This window comes from Pollachius pollachius (assembly GCF_949987615.1).
Source record: "Pollachius pollachius genome assembly, chromosome: 3".
In the NCBI taxonomy this organism is placed as follows: domain Eukaryota; kingdom Metazoa; phylum Chordata; class Actinopteri; order Gadiformes; family Gadidae; genus Pollachius; species Pollachius pollachius.
In genome coordinates, this window is record NC_136936.1 from 30,550,166 (window position 1) to 30,563,266 (window position 13,101).

The 13,101-nt window shown below is 45.8% G+C and overlaps 1 protein-coding gene across 1 annotated transcript in view; it reads left to right on the plus strand.

Annotated features, from left to right (window-relative positions):
• The first annotated feature begins 9,765 nt into the window (after positions 1-9,765).
• Positions 9,766-13,101, plus strand: part of itga4 (integrin alpha 4) — a 57,819-nt gene continuing 54,483 nt past the window's right edge. The window contains exons 1-2 of the mRNA XM_079733060.1: positions 9,766-9,955; positions 10,178-10,412. Of these exons, the coding sequence (XP_079589186.1) occupies positions 10,183-10,412 (230 nt within the window). The 5' untranslated portion in view covers positions 9,766-9,955; positions 10,178-10,182. The remainder of the gene's footprint in view (positions 9,956-10,177; positions 10,413-13,101) is intronic.

Consider the following 13,101-nt stretch of genomic DNA (forward strand, 5'->3'; position numbering starts at 1 on the left):
CACAAGCCAGTCTGGAACTGTCAGTGGCCCAGCTCCAACACCAAGATCTTACAACGTTGACCTACCCTCTGGAAGTCTACGAAGAAACAGACTCCACATCAGGGTCATTCCAGAGACTCCTACCGTGACAAGATCAGGGCGGGTCATAAGAAACCCAACTAGGATGGACTTGTAATCACCAGTCTTATACAGTTAGGGAGCGTGGTTACACAGGGTAGAATAATCCCTGCACGGCTCCGGGGTATCAGGTAGTACACCCTGACCCCTAGACAGAATGATGGTAATAATAATTATATGTTCTGTGTTCTTGGTTTTGGTTAAAGGAGATACCACTTCACACAAGTGGGTTTGTCTCAGGTTTCTAGTGTCGAAGATAAATGTTATACTGGAGAGTAGGTTTATTGTTAAGTAAGAGTATGTTTATTAATTGTTAATACTCAAAGAAAGCAAAAGAAATACTGGTACTTCACTAAAAGGGGGAGATGTAGTGATATGCGTAGGAACCTGTAAGGAGGTTGGGGAAGGTTTAGGGGTGAACACCGGATATATAAACAAGCTTGTAATAAAGTACCCAAGGCTACACCGGCAGCACGAGTGTCTCCGTCTATTAAACCTGCACAGTATATCATAGATCCTGTTACAGTAAAGACACCACTTGAATTGGTAAACACAGATCTAGCTGGTCCAGTAAACAATGAATCAATAGATGGCTTTAAGTACATGCAAGTCTTTCACAGATGTGTGTACAGGGGCAGTGTTTGTTTACTTTCTCAAAGCAAAAAGTGATGCAGTTCAGGCCACTGAGAAGTTCCTGGCTGATGTAGCACCTTATGGCACTGTGAAATGCATTCGGTCAGATAACGGGACCGAGTTCACTAACAGAGAGTTTCAGACACTACTGAGAAAGAACAAAATCAAACACGAGACGTCCTGTCCTTACTCCCCACACCAGAACGGGATAGCTGAGAGGGAAGGGCGTACTCTTTTCGAGATGGCCAGGTGTAAACTTATTGACAGCAACCTACCTAAGAGCATTTAGCACTATGCCGTTCAGGAAGCAGCCTACACCAGGAATCGGTGCTTTAATAAGCGCACGGGCACTACCCCATATACAGCACTGACAGGAAAAAAAAGTGTGATCTAGCCAAGATGCACAAGTTTGGGTCAGGATGCTACGCCTACCAACAGGACAGAGGTAAACTAGATCCTAGGTGTGAGAGAGGAATCTTTGTAGGGCATGACAAGGGCAGTCCCGCCTTTCTAGTTTACTACCCCAATAAAGGGAAAGTACAAAAGCACAGGCTGGTGAAATTTGTCACAAAGACAACCTGCGAGGTACGGGACTCAGACTCAGGAGCTAGGGCTGGACCCCAAAATAGATGGTGAGGAGAGAGAGACACCACAACCTAGTGTCCTCAGCACAGACATACAGACTGGCGGTCCACAGTCACCAGAGGATGATGGCGAGAAGCACCCTAGGGTGACGCCACAGGCCTCAAGCAGTGGGAAATATCCCACCAGAGAGCGTAGACCCCCAGGGTATCTGGGAGATTATACTCAGGAAGATAGTGATGACAGTACACTCACTAGTATAGACTATTGCTACCGAGCAGTTTGTGGTGTGCCGCTGACCTTTAAAGACGCCATGACATCAACTGAATCAGGAAAGTGGAAAAGAGCAATGGACGAGGGGATCGAGTCCTTAGAGGACAACCAGACCTTTACCCTGACTACATTGCCAGAGGGCAGAAAGACAGTGGGAGGTAGGTGGGTATACTCGATTAAGGAGGACAGTGTCCGGTACAAGGCCAGGTTTGTGGCTAAAGGATATAGTCAGATGGCAGGGATAGATTATGGCGAGACGTTCTCACCTACAGTCAATCTGACAAGTGTACGTGTAGTAATGCAGAAGGCAGCCCAAGACAACTTGATATTACATCAAATGGACGTAAAAACAGCCTATCTGCACGCGCCCCTCGATCGAGATATCTACATGGAACAACCTGAGGGTTACGAAAAGGGGGGAGAGAAGCTAGTCTGTAAATTAGAGAAGTCCATTTATGGCCTGAAACAGTCGGGGCGTAATTGGAATGAGATGCTTCACACATGTCTAATAGATGATAACTTCACACAGAACCCAGCAGACCACTGTGTATACACAAAAGAGTCCAAACAGACAGGAAAGGTGATAGTTGTTATCTGGGTGGATGATCTTATCATTGCAGCCAACAACACTAAGAGTCTAGAGCAGGTGAAGACCATGCTTTCCACCAGGTTTAAGATGAAGGACCTAGGCAGGTTAAAGCATTTCCTGGGCATGGACTTCAGCCAGTCTGATGGCTGCGTGAAGACGTCACAAGGGAAGTATGTTGGAAAGATCCTGAATCGTTGTGACCAAAAGATAGACTATTCTGAGCATGCACCTGAAATGGCTGATGTAAAGAAGTACAAAGAAGTTGTCGGCAGTCTCATCTACTTAGCTACCTGTACACGACCTGACCTATGCTTTGTGGTAAGCAGACTATCACAGCATTTCGCTAACCCCACAGATGAGCACTGGGTTACAGTGAAACATGTTTTGCGCTATCTCAGGGGTACTGTAGACAAACAGCTCTGTTTCAGAAAGAGCAGTGAGGGTCTAGGCCTTCGAGCATACAGTGACGCAGACTGGGGGTCAGACGCCAGCGACAGGCGTAGTACAAGTGGTTATTGTGTGAGCATGAGTAAAGACAGCTCATTGGTCTCATGGAAAACCAAGAAGCAGCCCACAGTAGCACTATCCACGTGTGAAGCCGAATACATGGCTCTAGCTCTAACAATACAGGAGTGTATCTATTTGGAGCAACTACTGAAAGGTATAGATACCTATGGCTACATGAAAACTGTTGTTTATGAGGACAACCAGGGGGCTATTGCACTTGTTAGGAACCCTGTGTGCAGGCAGAGATGTAAGCACGTGGACATTAAGTATCACTTCATTAAGTCCACCATAAGAGAAGAGAAGATGACACTTGTGTACTGTCCCACAGATGACATGGTTGCAGATGCTATGACCAAGCCTGTCTCCAAACTCAAGCTAATGAAATTTGCAGGGGTCATGTTTGGTGTGAAAATGTTTGACATTTGACTGCCATGCTCTTTTTGATTATAAACATTTGGCATTTGACTGCCATGTTATTTTTGATTATAAATGTTTGACATTTGACTGCCATGTTCTTTTTGATTGTTTATTTGAATATGTTAAAGTTGTACAGTATACATGTCATTCATAAGTGGGAGTGTTGATATATGTATGACATATGTATGATTGCCTGTAACTGTAGTTACCTGTTCAGAACCAAAAGGAGGCGCTGTTGCGCCATGTCTGTGACCATATAAGGGAATATATGGTCATTTTTCCCTCTCTCTGCACTTGGCTCTAGGAGAGCGTGCGTCTGTTCGCGGTTCACAAATAAACTACGCCAGTTCGGCTAAAGAGAGAAATGTACTAGAATTATTATTTCGCCGTGAGAGTGTGACTCTGCTAAAAAAAAACAATCGGCTACAGCGATTTATTGATATTAGAAAATATAATTTTTACTTTTGAATCCTTCAGTATGAAGGATGCATTGAATAATTTAGGTGATTATTGGCCTACACATACTAATCATAAGTTAGAACGGGCTGCATTTGGCTGAATTATAAGTAGTAATATGAAGAGCTGTTTGGGAGCCAAAAGAGCAGGCTCTTGGTGAGTTGATCCAAATGATCCAGCTCACTAAAAAAAGGCAGTAATTCCTATCTGGTCGCGCATAGAGTGGCGAAGTCACGCCCCTTCCGATAGAGCCAATGGGACCTATGAGATCGAAAAATATGTATGGGTTTCAATGGAGAGAAAGTAATTATCTTCTGGTCCCAGTCTTTATATGCCCCGGATTACACATATGTTATTTGTGGATTTAAATGATAATTTTTCAAGTTTGACCGTTTATTGTGCAATTGTTCAGTTAAAGGCTGTAAAGAAAACACAATGAGAAAGACTACATGTCTCGTATGTGCTGTCACGCTCCCTGCGAATGGCGTGGACAAGACTGACAATCTCCCCATCGGCATAACTGAAACTCTTCACATGGCCCAGTTTATAATGTTTTTCACCTCTTTTGATGCTTTTATCCTCCCCTTGGAAAAAAACCTAACATTAACAAACTTCTTCACGAAAATGTTTAGTTTTCTTTGCATGAAAAATTATCATTTAAATCCACAAACAACATATGTGTAATCCGGGGCACATAAAGACTGGGACCAGAAGATTATGACTTTCTCTCCATTGAAACCCATTCATATTTTTCGATCTCATAGGTCCCATGGGCTCTACCGGAAGGGGCATGACTTCGCCACTCTATAGACAGTAGCGTTGTCTTGTTGTTTACTTTCCTAATTTCCGGATTTCCCTATGGTCTCCGCGGTAAACGTCACAACGCTTTGAACTGCAGGGCGTGGTCAGGGCTTGGTCAGGGCGTGGTCAGGACGGGTCTCAGTGACCAGGGCATGGTTAGGGTGTGGTTAAGGATGGTCTCAGCGAGCAGGGTGTAGTTAAGGATGTCTCAGTGAGCAGGTCGTGTTCAGGGCGTGGTCAGGGTGTGTTTACGGCGTGTTCAGGGTGTGGTCAGGGCTGGTCTCAGCGAGCAGGCATGGTCAGGGCGTGGTCAGGGAGTGGTCATATCGTGGTCAGGGAGTGGTCATATCGTGGTCAGGGAGTGGTCATGGCGTGGTCAGGGCTGGTCGCGGTGAGCAGAGTGTGGTCAGGGCGTGGTCATGACGGGCCTCAGCGGGGTCTTTTAAAGAGGGCTAAAGATTCAGATGTGGCTCTCAGATAGTGTGACGTGTGAGTGGTTCTGATATAATAGTATAGTTGGGAGGACTTTCTGTGCTTTGGGTCAGTCCCAGTTGTCTTCTGCTACGGTGTACTCCCTTTATGGGCCAAACAGCAGTAGTCTGTAGTATGTTGTTTATTTCAAAAAAGGGCCAGTACTTCTCTTTCGTTCTTCATCGTTGAGTTTGGTGTAGCGATGCATATGTTATGTATATTGTGATGTCTACTCTGATGGATATATAGCCAGAACTATAAAAATAATTATCTGTCTGTCATTCTGTCTTTCTGTCAGAATGACATGGGGGGACTTACAGTAAGTTCAACCTCTCATGCTCTACATGATAGTCACACACTGATGTGTGATCTAGACGTAGAGTACTGTGTGTCAGGGCCGGGATGGGACCCACTTTCAGTCCGGAAGTTCCATGATCCAGGCAGGCCCACCACAATTAGATGAAGCAGTGTTTTTCTATGTAAGAGCCACTGAACAATGAAACCCTGTACTTGACACAGCTGTTGTTTATTCTGTTTTGGGCATTTCCTCCCAGTGCAAATACGTTTAAATGAGTTACTGAAAGCAGTGTTCTGAAATGGGATCAATTAATAGTTTTTAAAACTATGTTGTGAGTAATAGAAAGAAAATATTTAAAATATTGTTGTAATTGGCCTGTATGCATCGCCTTCACATGGCTTTGCAAAGCTGTACATGTCCTAAAGATATTGATGTGGATCATTCCAACATTCTCATGTATTCTTGTTATTTACATTTTTCACAGTGCAAATATGTTTTTGAATGAGTTTCTGAAAGTGGTGTTTTAAGATGGGACATATGTTATTAAAATGTTGATGCATGATTGTGGACTATATTGAAATAATACAATTCCAGGTCTTCTGGAAATGTCTCATTAAAGGACAATTTCACCGGTGGAGACATGAACCTGTATTAAAAGTGGGTCATAAATGTAGTCGAATAGTAACACAAATTTCTAATTTGGTGACATCTTGACCGAGAAAATGCAGACAGTGACTCTTTGGCGCTTGTGGATTGAAGACGACAACTCCCACAATGCCAATCAGCGTTCACTCCCTGAGGGACGTAACATAATAGCCAATCAGCTTTCACTCCCTGCAGTCCAGAGGGAACTGCAGCATGGAGTGATTGTTGCCGTTTGCGGACTCCCGGAGCTCTATATCTAAATAATATAATATTTATACAGGTATCTATATGATATAATATTATATATAATATCATGGCCAAAAGCTGTGTGCGCCTCCAGGTGATATTATGAATTAAAGACTGCGTCGGGTTCTCGGACGTCTCTGGTACTTCCACAACAAGTAAAGACTTGTAGTGGGGATTATCTCGGCCAGAGATCTGCACTGTTTCGGGTACCCGACGGGTGACCCGCACAATTTGGATGAAACGGGTGAAAAAGATTACTGTGTCGGACACGGGTGCGGGTCGGGTCGGTTGCGGGTTTGCAAAATAAGACCCATGTATTGATTCTCGGGCATGGTGGAGAAGGAATTGGGGGAAGAAACGTTGGCTATGACTATCTGAAGTCCAGATGTACCGCGACTTCAGATTGATGTGGAAGGACCAGAGACGTCGGAGAACCCGACGCAATCGTTTATTCACAATATCATCCAGAGGCGCACACAGCTTTTGGCTGTGATATTATATTGAATATTATTATAGATGTATATATATTATATTATATCATTTAGATGTAGAGCTCCAGGTCTCCCGCAGGAGCTCCCTGAGTGTTCTAGAATATTGTATAGAATACGGCCAAAAGCTGTGTGCGCCGGATGATATTATGAATAAACGACTGCGTCTCTGGTAGGCCTACTACATCATTGCTTCTTCAGCGCTCGTGTGATCTACCAGTCACACAGTAACATCAAAATCCATAACGTAGCGCAAATTCACACCGGTGTACTCTCTATACCGTTTATACCATACACCCTTAAGTCCCACCCACTTGCACTGATCTGTAACGTGCTTGTAGTTTTTTAGAGCCCCCCCCCTCTTACACTTCCTGCTTTAAATGACGCAAAAATCATCATTTTACGTCATTTAAAGCAGGAAGTGTCAGAGGTAGATACGGATCTCTCCCGTCTCAGGGGGAAATGACGGAATGATGCAAGACCATTCAAAAATATGAATGGGTTTCTAACGATACAAAGCTTAATTCAAATGCTTTGTATTAAGCTTTGTTTAATGAGAAAATGTCAAACTGGCACTGCATGTTGAAAAGGTTGCTGACCCCTGCGTCTTCTCGTCACTATGGCAACCACGAAATCCTGTGTGTGTTTAATGTTCATGTTGACAGGAAAGGAAACAGTGTACCATTGTTACCATATATGGTAACTATAGTCACAGAAGAGACATCAGGGAGAAAGGAAGTGCAGCCAGCCACGTGAACTTTGACCTGGTTTCCCTGTGTGTGTGTGTGTGTGTGTGTGTGTGTGTGTGTGTGTGTGTGTGTGACACAGTTTGTAGCCTTTAGAATAGCAGAGAGGATCTAGCCTTGAGCTGTACTCTATATATTGTTCTACTGTATGCTCATACACACACACACACACACACACACACACACACACACACACACACACACACGCACACACACACACACACACACACACACACACAGACACACACACACACACACAAACACAGTAGATGATTCATTGGGATATGAAGCAAGCAAGGGAGCACAATACTGTAGTTACAGTAACAGGAAATTACATCCTCACAATGCAATCGGAGGCATCAGATGCATCTCTTCTCCTTCCTCCATTCCTCTCTGCTCCTCTCCTCTCCGGTATCGTCTCCCATCCTGTGTCTGGCTCTGCTCCTGGGCTGAGGAAGGGAACCTCAGACATCTGGAGACCCGGGCCACGGGGGGCTTGGTGTCCTACAGGACATCCTGCTGAGGGGTCGACGGAACCCTTTCCTTAGGCCCCGCCTCCTTGGCGTCTGGGGGAGGTGTTGAAGGAAAGCTTTTTGGTTTCCCATGTAGAGTAGGAGTTAGCCTACTGATCATCTGATCAGCTGCAGATCACTGTCTGAGGACCACAGAAAACGAATGACCAGAAGAACAATCAGAGCGCTGCTAGGAGCAGGAGGACAGCTTTCTCCGAACAGCTTACGAATTGCTTGATTACTGTAATGTAAATTGTGTTGTTGGTGTGTTGAAATAAGTGTTATTGTAAGATAATTGTACCAATAAAAAAATGGTTTAAGTCAAGGTCTCCCCCAGTCCTTTCTCTACCACTCCTCTCCTCCCTCTCCTCTCCTCTCCTCTCCTCTCCTTTCCTCTCCTCTCCTCTCCTCTCCTCTCTATTCTCCTCTCCTCACTGCTCCTCTACTTTTCTCTCTCCTCTCCTCTCCTCTCTTCTCTCTCCTTTTTCCTCTCTCCTCTCCTCTCCTCTCCTCTCTGCACCTCTCCTTTCCTCTCCTTTCCTCTCTCCTCTTCTCTCTTCTCTGCTCTTTCCTCTCTGCTCTCTCCTCTCCTCTCTTCTTTGCTCTCTCCTCTCCTATCTCCTCACTTCTCTCTCTCCTTCCCTCTCTTCTACGTGAATCTCCACCATATGTAATCGTCAGATTTCCTGACAGGAAGACAGGACTCTTCTGCTGATGAGGACACAGAAAAAGTCATGTTTCAACCATGTGACAACACACACACAATGTGTGTGTGTGTGTGTGTGTGTGTGATTAACATGTGTGACAAGAGGCAATCCATGAGTGCTGATATAGAGTATAACAGCACTGGGACTTTTAACTATACATGTATCACTCCGCTTTACAGGTGTTCTAATAACCGTTAATGTAATGTAATCTTAATATAGCTAACATTGCAACAAACTTTGCTCCGCAAAGATGAACATGTTTCCAGACACAACATTTGAGTTGAATTATGAATGTGAATTTAAGTTAAGTTATCCTTCATTGTCCCTTTTTGGGGGAAATTCTTTCTCTGCTTTTGACCCATCCGGGAGCCGGTGAACACACACACACACACACACACACACACACACACACACACACACACACACACACACACACACACACACACACACACACACACACACACACACACACACACACAGACATGGGGTACACCGGCACACCCGGAGCAGTGGGCAGCTGCAGTGCAGCGCCCGGGGAGCAGGTGGGGATTTCAGGTGCCTTGCTCAAGGGCAGCTCATCCGTGGATGAGGACGTAGGAGAGTGCTGCACAACTACTCCCCCCGTCCACATTTTTGCCTACTGTCGGGATTCCAACCGGCCACCCTCCGGTTACCGGTCTCACTCCTTAACCAGTAGGCCCCGGATGCCCTAGGGGATTTGTTGTTGCTTATTACTGTTAACTAATAAATGGTGCTTGTAGAACTGTTGTATAAAAGCAATATCACAGTCAAGGTCGTGCTGTTGTACTGATATATCAGCACAGCTGTGATTATCTTCGGCACTTGGCCTATGGCCTCGTACCTACAACTGAATCAAAGCCGTGCTGCACTCCCTCTCGTGTGATACTGCTTAATTGTATCATGTTATAGATTTTATTACTGCATTGGTTAGTTACATTTTGTATTGATTATACTCATGATGGATGTTTAATTATAATAATGTTTAATTGAGTAATGTTGGAGTTGTGGATATTATCTATTGTTTCATTTATTGTCATATTAGAATTATGGGTATTCTTCTGCGCACGTGCTGTGGGAGAGGAAGTGTGTGTGTGTGTGTGTGTGTGTGTGTGTGTGTGTGTGTGTGTGTGTGTGTGTGTGTGTGTGTGTGTGTGTGTTTGTTTGGGGGGGGGGGGGGGGGGGGGTCCAGGAAGTCCGGGGCGGGTCCCGGGTCACTTAGGAATGTTGGTAGGCTGTTTATCTCAATGACATTCTAGTTGAGTTAACTTACTAAATGATCATTTCGGTAACATTTAGTTGATCAACATTTTTGTGGAGTATCATGTCTTTGAGTCAGTAGAATTATTGGTATTCATTTTAACGTGAAGGCATTTAGTCGCGAGCTTCTGGGTCCTTCACTGCACGCGGACGCAACGGGACGCACGCGGACGCAAGGGGACGCACGCGGTAGGCAGCAGGAGTGATGGGCGCGCTTCAGCGGGACTCGAACTCCTGACAGATAACAGTTCACCACGCGCTCCGGGTGCTTCAAGCTACTACTACCGATTTTCTAGGAAGACCTGCTAAAGCTGAATAAGTTGTGTGTGTGTGTGTGTGTGTGTGTGTGTGTGTGTGTGTGTGTGTGTGTGTGTGTGTGTGTGTGTGTGTGTGATATATTGCGTGTGATAGCTGTGATGGCGCGATGCGGCAACCCGTTCCTCGCCCTCTCCCGGTTCCCGGTCCTCGCGCCCTCCCGGTCCCCGTTCCACGCGCTCTCCCGGTGCCTGCTCCTGCTGCTCTGCGTGCTCCACCGCGCGGCGGAGGGATACAACCTCGACACGAAGCACGCCATCGGGGTCTCGGGTCCGAGCGGCTCCCGGTTCGGGTACTCGGTGCTGCTGCACCGCCACCTGCACCAGACCTGGTAAGAGAGAACCAACCACCAGTGGCTTATTAGACTGGGAGGGCCCCAGTCAAGTGGGCAAGTTAAAGTTAATCCCAGTTTGATTTAAATCTTTTTAATATCATGAGGATGTTGTTGGGTCGCTCTGCTGGGTGGCGGTGTGGCCCCGTGAGAGAGACCTCTCCACAGGAAGTGGTCCGGTGTGACAGAGCTCAGCTTAGTGCGTTTTTAATGCACTGTTTGTTTTGGTACATAAGGGAATGAATGAGGTCTGGAGGACAGTTATATGGACTCAGGCCCTGATGGCTCCAGCAGAGAGCACACTGCTCTGGATGAGTATTGTGGACGGGAAAATCCCCAAATAGGATTATTTATCAAGGGTCTGCCCTGCCGCCCCTGAAGCCCCGTCTCATGAGGAGAGACGGCCGGGGGAAGACCCTGGAGAGGAGCAGAGCTCCGGCAGTGTGGAGGAGGAGGTCTGCGTCCGAGGGAGGGCTCAGCATCTCAGACAACACAACGCCACGGTTCATATACAACACAACTCACCAGGGACGCGGGAAGTGGGGGTGCTTAGGGTGCACCCCCTCCCCCTGGCGGCCCCTGGCTGTAACTGCAAGTGAGAAAGTTTTCTGAACAAATCAATGCTTTTTTTTTTTAGTATAATTTTATCATACAACATGATTTTTCATTAAATTATTGACATCCACCCTTTTTATGATATTTATCATATAATCATTTCATTTTATTTAGAACATTGTCTGTGTAGGCTGACGTAGGCTATGCGCGGTGGGAAAATTCAAAAAGTCAAGCTTGTTACAAGTGCAACATTTCGCAGAAAATATGTATTTCAGATTTTTTTGGCCCGGTCATCAGCCGGTCATCCATTAGTCTTTTTACACGCGGAGCCCTGAATGTGACGTCACCCGTCATCTCGTCTCTGTAAACAATGGATGTTGCGCAGCATTTATTATGACGTCATTATATACTCTCTCAGCACCCCCCCCCCCCCCCTCGGACTGACTTCCCGCGTCACTGCAACTCACCATGATGCTCCGACAAACGGGCCACTGGGTGGGCCATGTATCGTAGCCTGCATGGGGATGACTGAAACTGTTTGAATTTGAGCTGAAGATAAGATAAGCTTTCCCTCTCTGCTGTGTGTAGCAAACAAAGACACACACAGCTGGCCCTGTCTCTGGATGTGTTCTGCATCTGAATTCACTTTCACTTCTCAAAGCCTTCCCTGTGTGTCTGTGTGTGTGTGTGTGTGTGTGTGTGTGTGTGTGTGTGTGTGTGTGTGTGTGTGCGTGCGTGCATGCGTGTGTGAGTGGGTTCACCCACTCACACACTGGTTAAACGTATGTGTGTACTAGGAGCGTGTCCAGGGAGTGGTCTGGGTTGGCCCCTGCGTCTGAATGGCCGCCCGAGGTGTCACCCCTTCATCTTCAACTCTGATTGGCCTCATTTAAAGATGAACTGAACTGAAATAATCAACATCGATAACGTGTTAGTTATGACCATAATAAAAAAAATGACACTAAAAAAAAATTTAATAAATCCATATATAGGTTTTCTTAGCAACAAAAGAAAATGCGTCTGTTAGTACGCCGACATTTTCGATGACGTCACTGGCATGGTAGGACTAGGTCGTTAATACAGACACGCGAACGTTTTCTACAGTCCACAGCTCCACCTTCGGATCGTGTGGGTGTGACTGGTGTGCGTGTGGGTGCTGCCAGAGCGTGGACACTGCCGTTGAATCGGTCTACTGCCAAGAGGTCCCTGTCAACCTTGACCATCTAATGGTGGGATTAGGTTGCATAACCATGCATAGGGCATTTCGGATGCTGTGCGGCGAGAGAGAGGTTTTGGAAGTGGCCATGCTCTCTCTAAGGGACGTCCGAGCGGAGACCCTGGAGCGTCCCGTAAATAGCAACCACAGGTCGAAAACGATCTTTCCCCCTCCGTTTTCCTTTGATGCGTTTCAGGAATATCTCCATAAAGACGGACTCATTGCGGAAACGCATCAAGCTGTACAAACGCTGTAGTACCTACATATTCAAGGCGCTGGTTCTTCACAAAAAAAGTGGAGCGCATCAAGCCTGCACGCATCCAGCCTGCGCGCCGCTGTATCAATATTCAAGTCGAGGAGGAGATAGCAGTTGTTTAACCTTTTAGATTGAGTAGAAATACTTTTTAATGTACACTTAGTAATTAAATTGACCAATGTGCTGTATTTAAAGCTATAAAAATAATAATAATAAAAAAATCGGTAACTTTCAACGCAACTCTAACGTCGCTTCAGGCGTCCACACGAATCCTAACACGAAACCGCATAGGTCCGGTTTTATTTGAAACCACCCTGGGACCGTGGACCTATTAAAGAACATGGTTTATTATCTGCCTAATAACATGGTCATTAAAGACGTGGTTTCACCAAAAAATCGGTTCCGGGTGGACGGGACCTGAAAGACATGTTAGATGCACTTTGGGAGATACACCCGCGGATGAGCATAGATGCGAGGCGGATTCACCAGTGTCACGTTTACTTTAAGTGGATGTTGGAGGTTTACTTTCTGGTGGATGTTGATGGATATTGCACAGATGAATATTGCATAGATACATCTTACTATGAAACTACTTCTTCGAGTTTAACTCCCTCTGCATCAGTAATCGGCTAGTCGGCGAACATCAGGGTGAGTAGAAAGAG